The sequence below is a fragment of the Lepisosteus platostomus genome, chromosome 16, assembly GCF_059453375.1.
Source record: "Lepisosteus platostomus isolate fLepPlt1 chromosome 16, fLepPlt1.hap1, whole genome shotgun sequence".
Lineage (NCBI taxonomy): Eukaryota > Metazoa > Chordata > Actinopteri > Semionotiformes > Lepisosteidae > Lepisosteus > Lepisosteus platostomus.
This window is the reverse complement of record NC_142626.1, coordinates 5,811,415-5,836,083: the sequence shown is the minus strand read 5'-3', so window position 1 is coordinate 5,836,083 and position 24,669 is coordinate 5,811,415. Positions and strand designations below refer to the sequence as shown.

The window sequence follows — 24,669 nt, the reverse complement described above, 5'->3', positions numbered from 1 at the left end:
TGAACCCTGGTCCATCCATCCATTGTCTAACCACTCTATCCAGTACGGGCTCGTGGGGGAGCCGGAGCCTATCCCAGCATACAACAGGCGCAAGGTGGGGTACTCCCTGGACAGGACGCCAGTCCATCACAGCGCGCGCCCACAGACACACCTGGCCGATTGCCCCAGAAGCCGATTAATCTCCCAGCCTGCCTTTGCACCACAGGACGCGAGCATGGTGAGACCATGCAAACAGACAGCACCCCCAGGTCTGGAATTGAACCGGGGTCCCCAGCACCGCCAGGCAGCAGTGCTGACCCAGGGTTCATTACGTTGTCACCAGGTCCCTCTCTGAGCTCAACCTCTGCCTTCCCAGACCTACCCACCTGGGAACAACTCTCCCTCTAATTTCTAATGGCCTGTGTGCGCAGAAATTTCTTTCCCAGTGACAAAAACCTTGTGCGCACTAAATTGAGCGTATGTCAAATTGTAAACCTGAAATTATTTTTTTGTTAATATAGCCATCCTCATAGAAGCATAGAGATCCAAAAGACCTGGGACAGCTATTCGATGAACCCAGTCATAGAGACCGAGTGTCAGAGCGGACAGGAGCAGGGAGGTACGAGACTACAAGAGCATTGATATTGACGATCTAGTAGCAAAAATAATGCACACAATTTTTTGTGCGCATTTCAATTTCCTATGTGCACTGATTTCATGACCTGTGTGCGCACGGGCACACGCGCACGGCTAAGAGGGAACGTTGCCCAGGACTCTCTGAGAGCCAGCTTGTGAGCAGCTTGTGAGCGGCGGGGCACGGGCTCCTCACCCACACAGTACTTCCTCTGGGCGTGAGCCTTGTACCCAGTGTTGCAGAGGCAGGCGAAGCCGTTGGCAGAGTTGATACATTCTCCGTGGCCACAGATGTTCCTGTTCAGCCTGCATTCGTCCGTCTCTGGACAGGGGAAAACATGGAAGGGGGGGAACCCACAAACAATTAGTGACAGAGCAGCTGATGATCACAAGCTTTCAGGCAAAAATAAAACCAGAGGGCACAAGCGGAAACTATGGGGAAGTGCATTTAAATAAAACAAGCTGCCATGTTGTTGAAGCAGATAGTCTGGCTGCAGTTAGGAAAGACTTTCTTTACACAAAGGGTGGTGGGAGTGTGGAACAAGCTGCCTAGCCATGTTGTTGGAGCAGATATCCTGGATCCTGCTGTAGCGGCAATGCTTGTTAATAAGACAGAATTAAGTGTTGCTGTGCTTTCCCAAATGAGGCCCCATCTCTCTCTTCATCTCTGGTGCAGCCACAGGGAAACTATTCATGCAGGCTGATTTAAGGTTTCCTTTGATAAGGGACAGCTCCCAAATGGGGATGCACTTAGCTAAGCCTGGCTATCATGATCAATGGTCATCCATTGGCGCCTATCTGTCTAGGGAGTGCCAGATGGACATCTGGACTGCATTCCTAAGTGTCAGGAGTAAGTGACTCATATCTCACCTTGATCAACCAATCAGGGACTGGTGGGGCCGAGTAACCCACGTGGGACTCTGATGCCCATGAAACTTTCAGCCAATGAACGAGCTGAAGTTCCTCATGGTAAAAACAGGCAACACAGAGAGCCTGGAGTAGGGGAAATTGTAGGAGACTATTCTAAAGAGAATTCTAAGGAGAATTCCAGGGGTGCGAGACAATTCCAGGGCAGGACGGCCCAGGAGCAGAAAGGCTCCCAAGGGCAGGACATTCTCGCAGCGCGCCTCCTGACCATCCTGAGACTCAGCCCGGACAACCACGGAACGGCCAGTGTGTCCGAGTGCCAGAACTTTCCTTTGTTCTAAGAGTCGAGAGCGGAGGTTGCCAGAGAGTAACCAAAAGATCCACCTGAGGTTAGCATCAGCAGCAAGCCGAACAGGTCAGAACTGTGGACAGCTGAATCACTATTCAGAACTCCTATTCCTGACTTGCTGGGACCCACAGTCACCTTTTCTCCTGTGCACAAACTTTGCTAGTTAAAGCCAACACTAACTAGCCGGTCAGTGAGCATCAGCAACGCACCGTCGCAAGCCGCACAGCACAGCCTGGCACCGAGCCAGAGAGCGTGGATTGGACAGCAACAGCCTGCAACTGTTTCTTTGTGCCCGCAGGAGATCTGAGTCCCAAGAGATTGGATGAGTATTCAACTTCAATGCATTAGAGCTCGAGAATTCAATTGTTATCCCAACCAGTTGATATCAATTTAATTCCTAAGAGTTATGTACTTGTTTTGAGTATCCAATGTAGAAGTTATAACCAAGTTCATTTACGAAACGGTCGAAATGAATGATATACTGAACGTATGTCCTCTTGATATATGTAACTCTTCGTAACTGAATGAATATATACCTTTTGTATTCTGATAACCCTCTTGATAAGATCTGTTAGGTTTATATGCATATTTTATGTATTAATAAATGTATCCTCGTGTATTAGTACCTGTGTGTTTGCGTTGTTTGAGTTATATCGCAAGGTTGGATTCTAAAGCCATTAAAAGAATAATTTTGTGACTTACTGCTACAATTAAAAATTGTCCCAGTAAATGCCCAAACCCCTACAGAACTGGTGCCTTGTGAGAGCACACTACAGTCTTCATGGTTAAAACTGTGTTTACATGAGGCACAAAATGTAACATTTCATTTTGAATAAACTCCAGGGGAAAGTAAGTCTGTGAGCGTTATGCAGTTTTGCATATTGTCAGGAGCACTAAACCCACAGTGCCAGCAAAGCTATTGGTAGTTTGTAGGCACTGTCATTGCACAGTTACTTTGGTAATTTTCCACAGTTATTCTGGTATTTGTCTTGCTGTTCTCTGGTGGCATTAAAGATTAAAGTCCCAGTGATTTTTACCAGGAAGGTAATTGCTTTGGTTTCACACAAGAAAAAGAATGAAATTATATACAAAAAACAAAACAAGCTCACAGTACTTAACAGAGACAGATAGATATTCTCCATCCCTCTACTTTGTTTGAAATCTAAACAGGACAATCACCATTGTTTTTCAAGTTCAGCATTGAAGTTCAATGTTCTCTATACAATATGTTTTAGCCAGAAAATTATTTTTCTTCTTCAGGCTGTGTGTGAAACATTTGCTTTTATACATTATGCATGTAGGTAGTTGGGTCTATGCAGTAAGACTACTGTAGCAGTCCCTGTGTCCCCAGGAAGCAGTGATTCCATGAAGAAGCCAAGAGGATAGTGAAGATTAGAAATGTGCAGATTAGAAGAGGTTTTCTGGGGAACAGACCTCACTCTTCAATATGAATAACCCAGATACATCATGTACATAATGTGCATTCATTTAGTATGGACTGGTGTTCAAGACATGTGAACTGACAGCAAATTATTGAGTTTTCTTTTTTTAAAAGAGTAATTTTCTTGTATAACCATGACTTAAACACTTCTCCAAATTTATAAAGAGAAAAACAAGATTTATTATATATGGTATATATTTAATTTTATTTTTTTATTTATATATTAGATTTATTTATTAGAATCCTTCAGGAGACAGTTTCACTGATGAAATCATAGTGCTGTTACAACAAGACAGCAATGCCCTGTTCTGTCTCCCTCTTGTGGTCAATGTTAATAACTGCAGTCAGTGTTTCTTCTTGAGGTTCTGTTTGATGATCAACACGTCTCAATGGAAAACATCCAGATCCCCAGTGTCTCACAGTAACTTCTGTGATCTGTCTATAGATATAGAGTATATTGCTTTCTATTCTACATAAACAATACAAGTCACAAGATAAATATAGATATATAGTTATGCAAAAATATTGAAATCTTTTGTTTGATTATAATGCTATTAGCATAATTAGCTATAATGCTAATAGTTTGTTTGATTTGTCATTTTGAGTGTCGTAGTCTATTAAGCTTAATACTTAAATACATCTACAGATCCTTTCTGTGTGTTTATTACACAAGATTTACTGTATACATGATCAAGTAAAGGTTTATTCCATGCTGAAAAGAGAAGAAAAGAAACACTACGTTTCAGCTGTGTAGTCTTCTTTGGGGAGACCACCTTTACTTTTTGCCTTTGCAGGCCAACCCAGATGATGCAGCTACGTACCTACTTGAACTATTTATAAATGATGTACAAACACAGTCTGTTTAGAGATATAGCAGCTCTGCAGCTGTTCTAACTCTCAGTCCTCAGTGGTTCTTGTTGATGAGCTCCTGTAGAGCTGAGGGAGGTTTTTGTACAGACGTGTATCACTGTGTGAGAGGGTAGCTACTGTATATTTCTGCTGACAGTAATAATCTCCTGCATCTGCAGCCCTATTAATAGGACAGCACCTCCTACAGGGCAGCAGCTGAATTCCTGATACAGAGGAAGGTCTGCAAACTGCTGCTCTTCAAGCACCACTCACAGAAACACAATCATATTATTGATTTGCCATTCCAGTCCTGACCAGGACTGGCCTTGCTTAGGTTCAGGGTCACGTTTAGCCAAACATTTTGGTGATATTTAAGAAAGATATTTATTGCACATTTCTGAACTGGACACAACTTATCAGAGTGTTTACTTAATCAATAAAATTGTCATTCCGGAGTAACCACTTAGCCTTTTGCATAAAACACAGCAATTCATACAGCATACACTGTATACAGCAGTAACTGATCTTCCTTGAGGTATCATGAATAGAAGGGATTTTGCAGATAAACCCCAAATCTTCTCTGTTTTACGGAGGTTTTCCCAAGCTCAGGCAGTAACAAATCCAGTGTTCTTTTCCCTGCCCTCGTGTTATTTGGTTTTGAACCTTCATTTCTCTTTTCTCACTCTCTTGTAGATTTTTTACACCTTTAAAAACCTGGAGTTCAGCCCAGCAGACACTGTTGGGCCCAAGGCTCCTGATACAGTACATGTGATATAACAAATGACACAAAGTACTAGCAAATCCTACAGGAAAAAATATTTGACTCACTAATCGAAACAATGGGCAAAAAATTCACTCTTCTTTGTGAATAATGATCCGAAGCACAAGGCCAAAACCTCACTGAAGAGGTTTGACAAGAACAGACTGAGAGTCCTTGAGTGTTCCAGTCCCAGTCAAAGCCCAGATTTGAATCCCATAGAAAAGTGATGGAGAGACTTGATAAGTGTGGTTCATTAACTCTGTCAAGAAGAATGGATACAATTACAGTATCCCACAGTGCAAATCCAGTACAGACCTGTCCAAACCTGCATCCTGTGTAATAACTGAGCTGAAAGGAGCACAGTGGTCTGGGTTGGTGATGAATCCTACATGCAGGCAAGCAGACGAGTGAGCAGGAGGGCAGACAGGAGAACAGGCAGTAGACTGCAAGCAGGTGGGAGACATTCAGCAGCCAGAGAAACAGTCCTGTGGCCATACTGTGGTCATGCAAACAGGATTTGAAGGAAAAGAATCAATGTGCACACACAAAAGGAGTATAGTCAGGTGAAGTGAGAAGGTCTGTAGCACAGGAGAGGATCCAGACAAGGTAGAAACTGTCTGGGTCAGAGATGGGAGGAAACAAGCGAAGCACAAATGAGATCTGAAACATAGTATCACAGCCTAGTTATGGCTGTATTCTATTGCAGTTGATAAGAAAGCTCAGTTTATCTTTGATGACCCAATCCAACCTCTTCATTCCTATTTCCAAGAACTGCATCTTCAGTCTGGACTCCTGTGATGGTCAGAGTGAATTCAGTCGCAAATCCACTGCCACTGAAACGCTCTGGGATCCCAGTCTGACGGGTAGTTGCGTAATAGATCAGGAGTTTAGGAGCTTCCCCAGGTTTCTGTTGGTACCAGGCTAGACGGTTATTACTGTACACTGCAGGACTGGTCTTACAGCTCACAGTGACTGCCTGTCCTTAGAGAACTGATCTTGTTAATGGAGTCTGAGTCACAGTTACCTGTCCACTGGATTCTGAAAATAATTAAAAAATATTTGTCTGATCCCTGACTGAATTTAAGAGAGACATTGACCAACATGAGACCTCAGTAGGTGAGGGCCAGGGATAGATCATAGCATCTCACTCTTTACACCATCTCCCTCTGCTGGGGACTGTGGGGAGAGCATTATCATTACAACCCTGCTCTCCTTATGATCTCAACTTTCTGACACAGCCTGTGCTCAGCCTCCAGGAGACAGCAGCTCCCTGTAGTAGAGGGCAGGGACTTGTAGCCTCCAGTCAACAGTAGAGGGAGGCTACACTGAAGGCTTTTCTTTCCACTTGCTGGAGGGTAGAGTTCACACTTTCAGTATGATACAGTATATACAGGGAATTCAAGATAGAGTTTGCTGTTGGGTTTTGAAGAGCCTCCAGAGGAAAGTTTTGCTTTAATAAAAACTCCTTGCACTTTTTATATTATTTTACAGTTGCAATTTTAATGTGCTGAGGCCACATGATCCACGGGCATTTAGGTTGAGAACTGTCACAAGTAGATATTTTTATAGCCAGCCTTGTGTGGTTAATTACCATCTCCCTGCAGTGTTGAAGGAGCTCTCTGCTCTTCACTGTGATAATACCATCTGCAGCTGAGTGTTTTCTGTGTGTTGCGTCCTTTTTATACCGCAGGGAAACTGTAACCTGTTAAAGGCTTCTAGATATTTCTCTATATATCCTTGGACATGTTTATTGTAATTTCACAGTGGAACGTTATTGTTGATTTAATTTTGTTGGATTTTATTTTAAAATGGAAGTATTTGCAGTATTTAAAAGAAGTCTTTGCCACAGCCATTAGACTCCTAAACTCCAGCTCTTAATTAACCAGCCCCCCACTCACATCCCACTGTTTCTGCACTGAACTCACAATACTGCCTCTGCTGGGCTTTTGCACTCTGCTGCTGTCTGAATGCTAGTGAACACTACAGCTGTTATACTTCTACTTTATACTACTGCTATTGTATTCTGGATTAATCGCATGCATATTCCTGCCAACCACAGTTTAATTTTTTTAGTTTTATTTTATACTGTTTCTTACCATTATGCTGTTGGCACACATGCCATTATGCTCCTGTCCCTAGCAATATATGTTGTCATCTGTTATGCCATTTGTTATGTGAGGAAACAGGCAAGTAAGCATTTCATTATACTCAAGTCCATATGACAATGAACATGAGCTTGAGGTGTGAACAAATATGACCCTTGTGCTTGATTAATAATCAATTATTAATCAAAATTATGGCTTTTATTTTGTTTAGTGCTATTAGTATTAGAGTATTGTATTTATAGAATAGTTTAAAGGAAGCTATTATATCTTTAATATAAAGATTTCTGTCATATGATGTTGTTTGTTCCTGTTTTATCTGGGGTATGAATATAGCTGGAGCCACTGTGCCTATTCATTTTACTACAGATATGTCATTCATGTCATTCAGTCGACAGCAGAGGGAGCTACACTGAAGGGCTGTTCTTTCAACCTGCTGGAGGGTAGAGTTCATGGTTTCATACATCAGTCAGATGAAGTGGTTTTGTTACATTATATACAGGGAATTCAAGGTGAAGGTTGGTGTTGGGATTTGAAGAGCTTGCAGGGAGGGAAAGATTTGCAATGTAATTATTCTTTCTTCTCAAGTTTTAATGTTCTTAGGCCATATGAGTAGATTATTTTATAGCCATTCCTTCACCCTGTGGGGATAACAGGAGTTTCATAGTTTCTCCAGGTTTGTGATGGTACCAAGTAAAACCATTGGTTGGTGTATTATTAATAATATATTTATTTATAAATAATAAAATATACCTCAGATGCTTATTATACACAGTTTCACATTTGAAACATTTAAAATGACATTTCTGCTGATTACAAATCTTCTTGTATTAATTTATTTGCTACTCGCCACGAGTACAGACAACAAATGTCCATGTGAAGACACTGATAAAAGTTATTGTTGCTGTGTGTTCTGTTGCCATGAAGGACAGCTCTCAGTCATGAAGTGTTAAACTCACAGGGCTATAAACACTCCCAGAGCACTGAACCATGTGCTGCCAATGCAAAGTGTCTTCCTTAATTAATTTACCAAGCTGTGCTGTAAACACATTTATGCACTGAGGTCTGTGAAGAAATGTCTGCTGGAACCTGGTTCTGCCTCATTATCAACAAACACAACTTCATAGCAGAAATATTCCAGGAGTTCCTTTTGTTAACAAACCTGAGGGCTCAGTTTACCTCATGTTTTCCTGCAGATGTAGTTCATGTTACCTGATGGCATTCAGTTTGTGATCTTGTTGTATTCTAATGACATGTGATTGTTACATAGATATTTTGCTCATTGTTTTGGTTAGTGCTGCCTATCAGGCAACACCAGGTTAGATTATAAAATATAATGCAGTTTTCCAGTAATTCCAGTAGAGGTCACTGCTGCAAGCTAGAAATACACTGACTTTCAGCTTCTTTCTGTACTTTGGCTCCCCTTCTCTCACACTTTGAGTGGCTCATCTTAGTCAACAAATAATGATACAAAATAGACTTCAGATCCACAAACAGATCACATTTCTGATTTTATGGGTTATATACTGATAAGTATCAGATTTAGTACTGTATATTGATCTATTTATGCATATTTACTCTATATAGATATACTGACGTGTATTTCATTGTAGTCAATGATTACATTTATTTCCAAAAAAAATGAAAGTGAGAGTTTTAATGGTGTAGTGGAGGTGTGAATACAGTTTGCACTGATTGACAACTGTTAGATGTTTGAAGGCCACAATGTCTCACAAATACCTGAAAGCAAGCTTTTTGTAGGTAGAAAGGATTACAGTATTTAGATACAGTATGCACTTCTGATACAGTTTACATTTAAAATCTTAAACCTCATTGTTTAAACCAGTCATCTACAGTTTCCATGGCATGTGAAGCATCCTGGAAACACTTCTGCAGTAAAACTACATCTGTGGTACCCTTCACACATTTCAGATACTGAATGAGAAGTTTAAACACCGGTGAAGGAACTAAACAAGCAAAAGGCAACAAAGAGATTGAACTGACACCAGCAGGGTTTGGGGAGCTGTGTACCTGGTTTGTCAGAGAAACACAGAGACACAGTCTGATAAATTTCAACTCTCCCATGTGAGCAATTCCTCCCAACAACACAACAACTGACAGATTTTCCCCCCAATCCTCTCTCTAAGATGAGATGTGTAATGACATATTTCTGGAGCACAGATATGTATTTCTACAATGTGAACTACTATACAGATATCAGTCATCGCTAAACTCTAAGAGCCCCGGGTCAGCACAGCTGCAGGGAGAGGTCCCAGTCAGAGCCCAGGAACTAGGAATCATCAGGGAGCTCAGGCTAATGGAGTGAGGATCTCCAGGCATCAGAACAGAATCAGGATGCCTGGCTCCCTAGGAAGGAATAAAAAAGGATCTGCTGGGGAGCTGGAAGAAGAGGGAAAGAAAAGTAACCCAGACAGCCAGAGAGAAAGGGGTGAGGAAAAGAAAAGAGTCTGATGTAATAACAGAGGCTGGCCAGAGCTGTACTCAGACTATAAAACATCCTGCAAAACTGCTGGGATTCAGAGCACCACAGGGATACACCTTCTGTGTGTCTTTGGTGTTCGCCGGCCCTTTTTATCTGACTTAAAACCCTTTTCAAACCATCGCTAATCTGTGCTGTAATTTGTTTCATCTCTGCAGAGTGTATGGCATAAGAACTTATTGCATTCTAGTATAACCATGAAACTTAAAAATGCCAAAGAAGCCTTTTACATTTCTTTTTATATTCTCTTTGATAACCTAAGATGAATGATTTTAAAATTGAAGTCATGTCATCACATTTCCTCCAGCACCAGCACATACAAACTCCACACCAGATTCAGAATTGAACTCAGGGCACCAGCACTCCAAGGCACAATAGTGACCACTGTGCCATCATGCTGCTATATCTACTGTATTAACTTAGATACTTTAGAAGTTTATGTGTAAAAATGTAAAATAACAAATATCTACAGTACTTTCAAATATAATATGCCGTAGATTTGTACATTATGTACAAACCCAGTGTTGTTCAGTTCTCCTGTAGCAGCTCAGCTGTTCTTCTCAGTCTCAGACCTGCTGATGAGCCAGAGCAGTTCCTGTAGAGCTGAGGGAGGTTTTTGTACAGATGTGAATCACTGTGTGAGAGGGAAGCTGTTACTCTGCTGACAGTAATAATCTCCTGCATCTTCAACATGGACTCCAGTGATTTTCAGTGTGAAGACTGTCCCAGAATAGCTGCCAGTGAATGGATCAGGAACCCAAGACTGACGGGTTGTTGTGTAACAAATCAGGAGCTGTGGAGCCTGACCAGGTTTCTGCAGGTACCACTGCAGGTTGTTGCTAATAGACTGACTGGCTGTACAGCTGATAGAGACAGAGTTTCCTGGGAGAACAGACTGAGCTGGAGACTAAGTCAGAAAAATCTGACCACTGGACCCTGGAGAGGGAATAGTTATAGTTAAGAGAATATTAATAATTGATCATTATACACATTTACAGTATGTATTATTTTGCATGAGAAAAAAATTACTATAATTTTCATTCATTTATCAGTAAGTTTTATTGTATCACAATATTCAGAATGAATCACAGAACCACAGAATGTAAGAATTATATTTTATCCTCACCTTGAGCAAAGAGCCCCAGTGTCCCCAGCAGTAGAATCAGTGGCATCATTGTCCTGTGTGTCAGTGACTCTGAAAGGGCTGAACAGTTACTGATCCACACTGTGACTCTTAAAGTGTTTGGAGCAGTGAGGCGGCACAGGTATGCAAAGCTCCTTCCTGTATACAAATCCTCTCACAGACAGTTAGATGAGATCTGAGCTGTGAAAACAGATGGGGCTTGTTAGGGTTTTGTGTCAGTGTGTCATGTTTTGCTCTGTTTATCCCATCAGATGGGTTACTAATTTCTAACATGCTACAAAAACACAACTTATTTTATTACAGCTTTTTCCTTATACTATAAATTTAATACTGAAAAAAACATTGTTACAAATGTACCAGTACTTTAAGTTTCAATTCACATTTTATAACAAGTTCTAGTATTACTGTATAAAAATGCTTTGATGGAGAACAAGTAAAGTAAGAGTGAAAAGGCTGAATTCATGTCCTCAATGGCACCTCAGTGTGATGGAGACCTGGGAATATTGTCCACCTGGATAATTGACTCCTGTTAAAAGAGATGTGGGGGAATAACCTGTTTGTCTGAAAGACATTGTATTGAGTTTAGTACCGTATATCAGGGGAAAAAGAGAACTGTATATTCAGCTTCAGTAATGAGCTCAGATAGAATTAAATTAAATGCAAAATATGGTAATTGATTTAATTGATTAAGGACATTGTTTAAAATAAACACGTTGTGTTCAGAAATGTCCAGTTCAGATATGTGCAATAAATATCTTTCTTAAACATCACCAAAATGTTTGGCTAAACTTGCGGCCGCTGAACCTAAGCAAGGCTGGTCCTGGTCAGGACTGTAACGGGAAACCAATAATATGATTGTGTCTCTGTGAGTGGTGCTTGTAGAGCAGGAGTCTGCAGACCTTCCTCTGTATCAGGAATTCATTAGCTGCCCAGTTTGAGGTACTGCGACACAGCGGTCCTTTTTTCACCTGAAGTCCTGCTACTCTCCACTAGAGGTCACTAGTGGATCATGAACTGCACTCGATCCCCACTCGATCCCCAGGCCAGAGTCGCATGGGAATTCTGCCTTAACGAAAAACACAGGAGCTGCGCCTCTTGATATGGGCAGGAATAAAAGATTCTCATTCATCAGCTTCGGCTTTCAGTACAGAACCTCACCTTCTGTTCTTTCAGATGCAGGATTAATTTTCTTTTTCACATGAAGAAAACAGGTCTTCTCTTTTCTTTCTCAAGACCAGTATGAGCTTAGCTTGTCACATTTCCTTTAAACCTCAAAATAATTAAATGAAAGATCCTTGAGCTGGTCTTCTGGCTCTCACTCAAGTTGGTATGGATTTGAGACCTCTGTCGACGCAGGACCAGAGTTATTCCAGCACCACAACCCTTTTACAGGTGTTCAGTCAAATTCTTGAGCTGTTGGTTATTAAAGACCCAGGACACTTTTAGAATGTTTACCACAGACTCCAATGAATTTGCACAAACAATAGTAACTCCATATTTACTTATCTTCAAGAGTATGGATGCTGAGTAAGTGGACTGATTGATCCTGCAAGTTAGACCATAACAGATGGTATAGTTCAAGTTCAAAACTTTATTACCAGAACAACTAATTGCATAGAATTTGGTTTGGTGAGCTCATACAATGAAATACATGCAATACAAATACAACATAAAGCCAATAACACAATGCATCCACCCAACACATTCACAAACCATCCTAACCACATGTATTTGATGTATTTTTTGTGTATTCTGATGGTGTATTTCTGACTTTGACCCTATTAAAATATTTCTTTGTCATTCTGGAGTGATCAATTAGCCTTTTGCATAAAACACATCAATTCATACAGCATATACTGTCTACAGCAGCAGCAGATCCTCTTTTGAGGTATCATGAATAGAAAGGTTTTTGCAGAACAAACCCAAATTGTATCTGTTTTACTGAGGTTATCCCAAGCTAAGGCAGTAACAAAGTGTTATCTTCCCTGCCCTCATGTTATTTGGTTTTGAACCTTCATTTCTCTTTTCTCACTCTCTTGTAGATTTTTTTTACACCTTTAATAACCTGGAGTTCAGCCCAGCAGACACTGTTGGGCCCAAGGCTGCTGATACAGTACATGTGATGTAATAAATGATGCAGAGTACTGCCAAATCCTACAGGACACATGCTTGACTCACTAATCTAAAAAATGGGCAAAAAATGCACTCTTCATTGTGAATAACGATCTGAAGCACAAGGCCAAAACCACACTGAAGTGGTCTGACATGAAGAGACTGGATGTCCTTGAGTGTTCCAGTCCCAGTCAAAGCCCAGACGTGAATCCCATAGAAAAGTGATGGAGAGACTTGACAAGTGTGGTTCATTAACTGTCAAGAAGAATGCATACAATTATAGTACCCCACAGTGCAAATCCAGTACAGACCTGTCCAAACCTATAACCTACTATAAGAACTGAGCTGAAAGGAGCACAACGGGCTGGGCTGGTGATGAATCCTACTTGCAGGCAGGCAGACGAGTGAGCAGGAGGGCAGTCAGGCGACTGCCTGGGTCAGAGATGTAGGAAACAAGCAAAGCACAAGGGAGATCTGAGACCTAGTATTACAGCCTAGTTATGGCTGTATTATACTGCAGTTCAGAAAAAAACTCAGCTTTTTGTTAATAAACCCTTCCATTCCCATTTCCAAGAGCTGCCTGCAGGGAGGTTGTTTAGAAAGCCTGTGACCAAGAAAAATGTCTACAAGAAATCCACTGTTCCCTGAGGAGTCAGTATATTAAACACAGCTCAGTGACTGTTCCCTGTATGGAGCTATGGGAATATGTGTAATGGTAACGGAGCTGGTTTCAGCACAGTGACGTCATCGCCCTCCCTGCGCGTAGAAGGCTGGGGAGGTCTCCTTTAGCTCACTCGACTGGTTCCCTGTTGTGTTACACCAGAGACCCAGGTTCGTGCCCAGGTGTTGCGGGGTGGAGCGGCGACGACACAGGCCCGCATAAAAACGCTACGATCACATAATCGTAGTGTAGTATGGGCAGAGCAAGATGTGTGTACTGTATGCGATACAAACTCTTGCATGCCTAGGACTATTGTTTGTATTGAATGTACATTGATTTTATGTTGAGTATTGTGTTTTTTCAGTTTTGTATGGTGATGCTGTCATGGAAATATAACTATCAAGGAAGCCACAAGAGAGAGTTCTCACCTGAGTAAGGTGTTTATTTCAATAGTGCAATATTGGGAGCCCTGTTGCCACTCTGCAAAGTGCATCAGAGACTCAACTCGTTACAAGCAGTACAGGATTTTTATAAGATGTTGCAGAGTAAGGGAAAGTTCAGCATTTTGTCGTTTCTAATACTTCCCCTTTCCTTAGGACAAAAACAGATTACATAATAAAAACGAAAAAAAGAAGCACCAATATATTTTTTGCAAAGCTTATCAGTTACCTTCGGCTAATCTAATGACCCAAACAGTACATACTGTTTTGATACACTGTCTTCTAAAAGTAACCTAGACTGTGCGTACTTTATTGACGCATTGTCTTCTCAAAATCTGCACGTAGCACAGCAAATACATTCTTGTTATATATTTTCCTAAAGCTCTCTACATTTTAAGAATCAATTTACTTATTAGATTTCCATTTCAATTCCCTCCTTTTTATTCTTAAAATGTTTAAAAGTTAGATTCTTCATATGGATTCCCAGGAGGCTTCCATACTTCGGTTTCTTGCGTTCTTATCAGAATATACTGATGCATAAACATATTCATTACCATATTTCGAAGCATTGGAATAATACTTGTCATACAGCAACATAAAAACAGGAAGACAAGTATCACAGCTCCTATAATCGGTGTTAGTAACCTGGCCCAAACAGTGATTCTAATCAGGAGAGAAAAGCCGGTGTATCTTTAATGCCTCTTTCTTTATTCACCTTGTCTTTTAGTTCTTTCAAATGCTGAATAGCGAGCGTAAGATTTCCGTAATCATCGTCATTAGCTGGAATATATGTACAACAGGAGTCTCCTACTAAAGCACAGACTCCTCCAGATGCTGCATTTTGAAGGTCCAACACAAACCTGTTCTGAAGTGCCATTAATCTAACTCCCCTTAATTCTTGTTTGATAGTGTCTAAGCCTTCTAACGTGATATTAATAAAAGAGTACATTTCATAGCAAGCAATTTGTAACCAGCGGGCATTAGCTACTGCCTGAATACTCAGCCCTGAGGAAAAAATCATTTCAGCTGCAGTAAATAGTCTATTGTCCTCTGGTATTTTTAGACATATCTGGACCATATCTGTCAGCCCAACTGAGAGTGCGTTTAACCCTTGACTCCCTCTGAAGGGGCTTCGTTGAATTTAACAAATAAGAGTTTACTGGGACAATGAGAATGGAGTGGTGTGATGTGACTAGAGCACACACTCCTCTCCACTGGGGAGGAAGGCTATCATAAACTTTCGCACCACATTGCCAATACCAATCCATCAAAACCATAGTTCCGTTAGATAAAGTATGGTTAGTAATCGTGGTGCTACAGCCTCCTGTTCTTCCTACTGAGGGGCCACGACCTTTATTTTCATACAGATGCAGCCATTCAAAATGCGCGGGCGATACCGCATTATTTTCCAGTACGCTGTACGCAGTCTACCGCAAGCTACCGGTAAATACCGCGAGTTACCGGTAAATACCGCTAGTTACCGTAAATTCTCCTATAATACGACAAGCAAAATAATAGTATCTGGAATTTCCGCAAGGTGGAGCTAATAAAGCTCAACCTCTCATGTTTGAGCTGTGGCCATCAGTCTTTAACGAAGATATTACTAATAGTATTAATAATGAATGACCTTGGACAAGCTGTAAGTGTAAACTCAAAGTATTGCCCTGGTCAACATTCTTTTTTTCATTGACCGTCTTTGTAAAAGTAACACCACAGCATTTCGCAATCACGCATTTGTTTCCAATCATGCAAAGTACAGTGATTCACCATGCTTTTCACATGCTCATAAAAGAGATTGATTTAGGAACATAAACATATTACCGTATGCAAACTGTACTGTATACAGTATGTATATGTATATTTAATGTCTTAACTGTGCCCATTTAAGTATTGAATATTCATATCTAATTTTACCACTGAAGGGAAATCTTAGTAGCTGAGCATAAAAAGAATAGGAGCATACTGCAACGCGTGTGAAGGCCATAAACGATATTAATTTTGGAACATAAACATACAGTATATAGCTGGTCTTGGTACTTTAAAGAAAAAAATACACACCAGTATTCCATTTCTCCCTAAACATTTTAAGCTTCGAAGTCTTTAACTAACGTGATACCGGAGTCAACAAGCATACTTTTAGAATTTGATTAAAAGGGAATATAATATGGAATCGCGTATCTAAAGAATTTAATAACGGTATGATTATATTCGTGTACTGCGACAGGGCTGTGTAAGGCTGTTTCACCTCCCTGTTTGTGCGAGTTGTCTTATGCCTACTGGTCTAGGTGTGTGACTAACAACGCGCAAGTTGTGTGTTCAAATCCAGCTGGTGCTGGACTTTTCTTTTAACAAACATTTCTTCGAAAAAATAGAATAGCGATATTATGGACAATCAATTGACTTTTATATTTCAAAATATCGCAACATGATCGATTCTAAGTCATTTTTGATAACAATGAATAGTCACCTTCTTCCCTTCTGACAGCGGTTCCTGCTTCTATTGTGTGTGTGCAACAGAGTAAATTTTTATAGAGAAATGGAGGCTGGACAGTATGCGTTACAATATAAACATTTATATTGATTTAAATCGTGTTCTGATTTAAATCGCAAACGCGTGTTTAATTATGTGTTTTTTAATCATAATCAGGCTAATGCATTTCTACATTTTCTGTATGAACCAGCTTAGAGGTTCATACAGAAAGACAGCTTGTGTTTAAATTGAGTGTAAGGTAATTTTACTTACACTCAATTCCCTTACACAAAGCAGAAGGGAAATCTTCTGCCCCTTATGCAAAACCCTTATGCAAAACCAAACCCTCCTCCCATCCCAGTTTACCCTCTTTATCATCCTCAAAATCTACCTCGATTTTCAACTTAAAGCATTACTGCTTACTGGGTTTTTGAGGGGGAGGTGTCTTTCAATGGAAATCTCGCCTGCTTCCACTACTCAACCCCCATCTCCCAGAGTGCTGGCTGTGACGAATTAAACCGGTTTAACAGGTATTCAAAGTAGGAAGTACAGTGTTAAGTGGTAGCTGGGCTACTCCCTCAATAGAATCGCTTTAACATGCTAATGCGTTGGTTTAACAGTACGCTGGGCAAACGTTCCGAGGTCAAATTCTTCCAGCACGGGGGTACCTTTAAAGCGGAGACGACGGCACCGAAATTTTTTGGCGCGCCTTCTCTTTTAAGCCCTGGCCAAATATGAAGACAGTATGAACAGTTATAATTCAAACGGAATTAAAAACTACACATCCCAGTTACCATGGTGGTGCTTGTGATCATTGCATTTAACCAACGAAACAGGGCGAAAAATCAGTCACATGACTTTGGGGCAGAGTTTCGAAAGTCCCTTAAATACATTGAGCACAGCTTTCTCACCACTTAAGATTGCTTTTGATACCATCCTTACACAAAGCAGAAGGGAAATCTTAGTGCCTGAGCATAAAAAGAATAGGAGCATACTGCAACGCGTGTGAAGTCCATAAACGATATTAATTTTGGAACTTAAACATACAGTATATGGCTGGTCTCGGTACTTTAAAGAAAACATACACGCCAGTATTCCATTTCTCCCTAAATTTTACGCATCGAAGTCTTTAACTAACGTGATACCGGAGTCAACAAGCATACTTTTAGAATTTAATTAAAAGGGAATATAATATGGAATCGCGTATCTCAAGAAATTAATAACGATATAATTATATTCATGTTGCAAAAGAACTGCAACGGACATAAAAACTCCCTTGCTTTTAACAGAGCGTTCCATAATTTCTAACTACGAAAATGATTTAAACTGCGACACTTATCATTCAACCAGAGCTCGAAATATCACAAGGATCCTCTAGAGCACAGCAAAGACTGTATTAAAAGAATCGCGTATCTCAAGAAATTAATAAGATATAATTATATTCGTGTAATTCGTATAATTATATAATCAGTTTCGATCAAGGTCTCTAAAACGAACAAGAAAAAGAGGATTTTCGGAGGGCAATTACGCTGTATTTATATAGGATAAGTGATTTATGAGCAATCTAATTTCTTGTTCGTTTAAAACAGTGAAATGTCAGCTGCAAAAGATCGCACCAGAAACAGCACTCTCTCTGCCTGTCATAGACGTTCAGGAAAGGCTGAATGAAGTCATGTCAAGTACAATAATTCGGTGATCAATAATAACAGTTGTAGGACAAGAAACAAAAGATAGTGTAAACTTAAGATTTTTAAGGCTAAAGCTCAAATTCATTCTACAAATTAAGGCAAATGAAAATTCAGGACGTTAAAGTGCTAGAGGTGTACAAAATACAAAAATGCACATGAGCAAAAAGTTTTAGAAATGGAGCAAACAGAGAAACTGATCATGTTTCTCTATAACAATAATAAAAAACGTTATTTTATATATCACATCTCAAAGCAATACAGTAGATATAAAAACAGATAAAGGGACCACAGATTACAAAGTAAATACATATAAGAAAGACAAGCAGTTAGAGGTGCTACCAAAATTAGAAAATGAAGCAGATACAGACACTAAGTCTTCTGAAAAGAAAGGTTCTGAGGTTAGATTTAAACTGGCCCTGGTGTGTGTGTGTTTGTGTCTGTCTGTCCTGTGATGGACTGGCGCTATGTCCAGGGTGTATTCTGCCTTGTGTCCGTCGCTTACTGGGATAGGCTCCAAATCCTCTGTACTGGATAAAGAGATTAGAAATGGATGGAAGTAAAGGCACTGTGTGGATGGAACTATACACAGTGTTAGAAACCCACTATGAAATGGCAGCATCTCACTGAGAATAAAATATTTTATAGTGCTGGCTTAAGGAAACAGCCTTTCCACCTCTCTTGCACATCAGTATCCATACCTAGTTATTTAAACAAATTGCCTCTAATTATAAACATCTTAATATGCTGGCTCTGTGGATCCACATCAGCTATGTTTGCCCATTCCTTCAATTCATGTTCATCCAACAGACAGTTCAACGCTAGCAACTACACAAAATCTAAAATACAATCCTCATTTCAGTATCTATGTAAACATACAGTCTGTTAACTTCATCATCTTCATCAAAAGTATGCCTAACCCCATTAGGAAGTGTTCTTGTTATCAGTGTATTCCTCAGCTATCCCAAAATTATCTTCTTCTTACCAACATCTCTAGTCTTTTATCCTGCAATAACTCAGCCAACACTTAAATCTCCAAAAGCTGCTTGTGTTAATTTCTTGAAATCACAAATATCATGTGTAAATACTGGAATACAGAATATGTAATACTCTGCATTGTGGAATAATAGTTTATTTTAAAGGGAACTAGAGAAACTAAGAACTACAGAAATCAAGAAAGGCTTTTTTTTCTAGAATTAATAAATGCACATCCTGTTCACTGGGGAAATTAAATCCACACTGAGCAATCTTCAATATGTTCAGAATATGACAGCGAGAATCCTATCAGGGATGCATTACACCTGTTTTCAAGTCCTTGCATTGGTTATCTATCAGGTTTCGAGTCAACTTCAAAATCCTCATCCTCATTCAGTACCTACAGTATATGGCTTATTATCTGTCTACTCCCCACCTTTGTCCGTCTGACTCTGGTCTTCTAGCTGTCCTCAAGAACATCTACATTCTGTGGGTGACAGGGTCTTCTCTAGCTGCACCCCAGAGCTCTCAATTTGTATTCCCAGTGATATCAGTCACGTACCCTGAGTGCATTTAAATCTAACCTCAGAACCTTTCTTTTCAGAAGACTTAGTGTCTGTATCTGCTTCATTTCATCCTGCACAGTTCATCCTGCTACCAACATTGAATAAAAAAAATCTTATGATTTCTATATTTATGTCTTTATTTAGTGGTTTCATTAGTGACAAAGGCTAAACTTTCTTGGAAAAATGTCTTTTATGTGTTGCGGAAAAAACTGACTTGCTTTAACAAAGTATGTTTACAAATCCTTTCACCTGGCAGTTTACCTGAATGCCCAACTATCTGAGAAGCCCTCCATGAAACCATAGTTGCTATTAGTTCGTTTAGGGCTCACTGACAGAATTGCTGTTTTGTATGCATGCTAATTTCTGATTCCTCACTCTGTTTCATGTTTATAGATAAGACTATTGATCGCGAAGGGAAATTGATGTACATGTTTGCATGTTCTTTTGTAACATACACCTTTTTGTGATTTTTTTGAATATCTAAGCAAGTGTTCCTGCATCCCTCTTCTGCACTATAGGCATGGCTTTTAGAAAACCCTTAGAAAAACCTACACATTGCTCCCCTGCCTCAGCTGTGCCGTTTTGCAGAACAATTCTTTGTTCTGTTCCCGCAAAACATCTTATTATGAACAAACAAACCACAATAATCATTTGCATCTAGGGGAATCACTCCCAAGGGTAACCCCCCTTAAAACTATATTGTTCTACCCATCAGGTCTTGCCACTAGATAAGAGAACCATTCCCATGAAATCATTTTTTGACCTTCATGATCCCTTCAGGGCATACAATTAGCACAGAAGCAGCAGCTTTAGTCCACATGTTTTTCAAGCAGGATATTAACAATATGATCATAACGAATAATACCAGACCCACAAATATGTATTGAACCAGAGACCCTCTCCATGTTCCTAGCACAGACTGTAGCCATGCACCAATGCCCCAATCATCTGGATTATAATTATGATATATATTTTTTCTTCATCATAGATGTGCTTTGCTAAGTCATTAATTTGCTCATAATTGTCTAGAATACAAGTACTGTTAAGTCTTTGCTCACCTAAACAGCTGTCTATCACCCTAATAGAGAATGGCCTAGAACTGTGATTATAGCAAGGAGCATACGGTTCGTTCCATTCTAATACATTTGAGTTACACTCAGACTGAAAGCAGAACTATTTACCCATGCCAATAAACCTAAATAATCACCTCTATCAAAGGGGATTACTCCCATGAGCATCTTTTATAGCAATACAAACCCAACATGAGCTCTGATTATTATTTGTGACTGACTGATAAAGTTTTGATTCCATATCCCCATATATCAAAGTAAAACTCCTTATACTTAATAGACACACTGTCGCCCTCCCTCAGGAAGCTCAACAAACACAGAAACAGTAATAATATAATAACCAGCGGGGTTGCAACATTTGGCAGGGTATTTTCCTCACCCACACCCACTCGCCGGGTATCAGGTCGTGTCTTCTGTCTATTGGGAGGTCTCCAAGTGTCCAGCACCTGTTCACCAGCCCCGTGCACCACTTCAATTAACAACCTACAATACTACAATAGAGAATTAGCAAATCCAACAATCCATTAGCCAAATTCGTCCCTCCAGGAAGTTTCATTGATTAGCCCATGATGATATCAAACAGGCTCTGTTACACAGTTCTGTTTGATCCAGCCCGCATCCCATGGCGTTCCTTCAGTCTGATGTCTAGTCGATCTTTCAGAGTTCTGTTCCTTCATTCCACTGTTCCAGCAGACTGAGGGTGATCTCAGTCCATCTCACCCAGAACAATGCAGCCATAGCCTGACACACCTTCCCTGTGAAGTGTGTCCCTTGATCATAATACAAGTGGTAGGGCAGTGCCCACCGAGGGCTTGTCTCTGTCATCAAGTGTTTGGTAGACACAATGGCAGTGGCAGCAACCCACTGGGAAAACAGATTATAAGAGCCAAGGTTTCCCTTTACAATTGTCAATTTTCCAGTGCATGAAAGGTTCCTCAGGAGCAGGCCTTTTGAGCTGCAGCACCCGCACCTGAACTGTACTTGAGTTCCTTTGATAAGCGTCACTTTGAGATACCACATAAGTGGCTACTGCTTCAAACCCGGTCCCCACCCAGGTTTGGGTAACCGGCACACCATTTGACTCACACCCAGGTGTCCGACAGAGTGCATTTGTCGAGCTACAAAGGGCATTAGGCTGTGAGGGCATGCAGGGCGTCCAGTGTGCTGGCAGCACCACACCCAATCATCATGCAGCCCCACATTCTTTTCTAACCATGTCCTTTTCTCTGCTTTAGAGGCCTCAGCCTGAATATCCTGTAGCTGTGTAACAGAGGTTTCACAGGGGTCTCAGACTCCTGTTCTACAAGAACTGCTCACCTGACAGCTGCATCTGCAAAGTTGTTCCCTCGAGTTACTGGAAACATTTCTTTATTATGTGATTTACACTTAACCACAGCTAATACAGTCAGTAGCTGCAAAGCTTCTAACAGTTTAGAGACAAACCCAACATTCTTAACTGGAGTCCCTGGCGTGTTGAGGAAATCCCTATTCCTCCACCGCCATCCAAAATTGTGGCATACACCAAATGTATATATAGAGTCTATATAAATCACTACAATTTTCCATTTAGCATATTTACAAGTTTCAATTAAATCTTTTCATTCGGTCTGCTAGTTCTACACCAGATTATTCACAGTTTATACACCCAGGCAGGTAGCCTGCACAACACATAAACACGGCCCCTTGGCCACTGCATCAAGGGGTCCTGAATAATAATAACCCACCAGACGATGCCTATCTCCATGCCTTCTGCACCAGCACAACAGCTCACAACCCATTTCTTTCACTTACATACAGATTACATACAGATGATCCGTCTGAGGGAATCCAGTCCAGGGTCAGTGCCTGCAAGAAAGCTTGTTTCAAAACATTAAAAATGGTTTCTGCTGCAGGGGTCAAGGCAATTTTGTCTTTAGACTGCACTACCCCACTTAAGCCAATACAGTACGTCACCAGACGAGCTCGTTCTGAGAAGGCAATCACCCTGGCTTTATCACGTAGTTGGTTTTATACTCCTTTTTTTCGTCTGAAGATCTAATACTTGGAGTAGCCCGGCCTTATGGATTCCCTCATTAGGTAAAACAATCACAATATCACATAACTCTATTGAGTTAGTTTACATAAATGGTATTTCATACAGGAATTCCTTATAAATGCTACAGGGCATCCCAACCCAATAGGTCTGGGGTGTCCCCCATCAATATCAGTAGTTGAAACTGTACATCTTTTGCCAAGCAAACTGTGACAGCTTGTATCTGCTTTAAAACACAACCCTTGCCCCCCTTCTCCTGTAGCCCCCTGTTACCCATTAGAAAACTTTATATCACATCTTTATGCTGTTTTAGTCTAAAAACAGGACAGCTGTGCTCCTGTGTCCCCCAGTTACTACACACTGTAAGATTATTTCACTTTTATTTAAATCCTGAGATAAATTTAGGAAGGCTACAAAGGGGGTTACAAGATTAAATCTATTAGTTCACACACGGCTCTCGTTTTAGCTTCTGATATGTTCTTTAATTGTGAAATCAAGCCTCTTACAATTTCTCAAAAAAAAAACTTTTTTTATTAGTAACTGCACACCAGTTTATTAGTAATTTTGTCTTTGGGGTTTTACCCCCCTTTCCTCCAGGGCTAGTAAACTCACCCCCATCTAGATATACCCAATCAGGAGATTTATTCCAGTCCTCATTATTTTCTTGAAGGGGTCTTATATCTTGGTATAATATTAAAGTCGCACAATAATTGCTACAAACTGGCAGCTCCTTTTTCTCCTCCTTTGGAGTCTTTTTACCTCTCATTTGCTCACACTTCTGCATGCATGCTTCGCGAGTTATTAAATCAAATCTGTCTCCGGTCTCCGTAATATCAGGAAAGCATAGTTGTACATCCTTGGCAACATCAGGTCTAAACCCACTCAAGTAAATTAGTTTATATTACTGTGTAAGTATCTTCATTCACTTCCTTTTCATCAGCTAACCCAGAGTATACTATCCATAATGCTATAAACCTTTCTGTAAAATCTGAAACATCCTCACTTCCTTCTGCTTACATGCTGTTACTTTTCTCCAATCAGTTTTCGGTGGGTAATGCTCTTTCAAAAATCTCCACACTAATTCCCACCCTTCTCCCAGATTCTCTCTTAAGGCATTCAATGTCTTCTTTCTTTTTCTGCATATATAACTTCGTTTCATTCAGCCATTGCTTTTAGCTTTTCCGTCAGGGATTTTTGCATCTCATCTATGATATTTTGTTGAATTCTCAAATATTCCTCCAAAATAAAACCCTTCTCTGTTTATTTTTATCCCAATGTTCATACACTTTTCTACATTCCAGTTCAGCCTAAATTCCATCTGACAGTCCATATTTCTTTTTAAGTTTCACTTTGCATTAATCTAATTTTTTTTTCTTCACACCAAACCATGTTCTCGTCTCCCACGCACCCCGCAGAATCCCCCAGTCAAGACAAACTGACAAACTATCATAATTCGGGAACTCGGACCAGGTTTCAAATCCTGGCTTTAAACACACAGTTGAATCAAGTTACCATTTTCAGCTCCTCTGCAAGTATAGTTCTAGTTACTACCTTCAGCCATACTGCAGTCGTGTACCAGGATGCAACACCTGGATTTTTTCGCACGGGCAGGGCGAGATGCTATTCCTTCAGCAATCCCTCTTTTTCTAACCCACCTTCACAAAACAGGCATCTACAAACACATACACCATAAACTCATTTTTCTGTTGTACTCGCTTCAGCTTCAGAAAAACCCTGAACCAGCAACATGGAGAGGACAAGGGACTTTTTAGAAAAGAGGAGTCCTTACCTCTTTTTAGACGCGGCCTCCTAACTTTTCCTCTCCATGTCCGTGTGGTTTAATTTAGATGGATACCTCTTCATCATTTGGGTCATGTATCCACCAATCTGCCTCCTCCTTTTTAGAGGACGTTGTAAACCTTTAGGAACAATATGATCTAGCAACAAGGTTATGTCACTGTAATTAGGCTTCAGACAATCAAGAACAAGGCTTGCCTTTCTTTTCAATTCTTTACGATCATCAGGCACTTTAGG

The 24,669-nt window shown here is 40.4% G+C and overlaps 2 protein-coding genes and 1 long non-coding RNA gene across 3 annotated transcripts in view; 1 reads left to right on the top strand and 2 right to left on the bottom strand.

The window, feature by feature from the left end:
• The window catches only part of LOC148646772 (latent-transforming growth factor beta-binding protein 3-like), a 45,910-nt gene extending 42,940 nt beyond the window's left edge, over positions 1 to 2,970 (bottom strand). Inside the window, exons 1-2 of the mRNA XM_088609377.1 lie at positions 2,943 to 2,970; positions 809 to 934 (exon numbers count right to left, since the gene is read on the bottom strand). Coding sequence (XP_088465503.1) covers positions 809 to 934; positions 2,943 to 2,970 — 154 coding nt within the window. The remainder of the gene's footprint in view (positions 1 to 808; positions 935 to 2,942) is intronic.
• Positions 1 to 24,669, top strand: part of LOC148646745 (NACHT, LRR and PYD domains-containing protein 3-like) — a 2,700,574-nt gene that overhangs the window by 1,323,966 nt on the left and 1,351,939 nt on the right. The gene's annotated exons all lie outside the window — the stretch shown is intronic.
• Positions 8,606 to 10,835, bottom strand: LOC148646771 (uncharacterized). Its single transcript, XR_015927535.1, has 2 exons — positions 10,607 to 10,835; positions 8,606 to 10,416 (listed from the first exon to the last, which is right to left on the bottom strand). It is a non-coding gene; the product is annotated as an uncharacterized LOC148646771 (long non-coding RNA).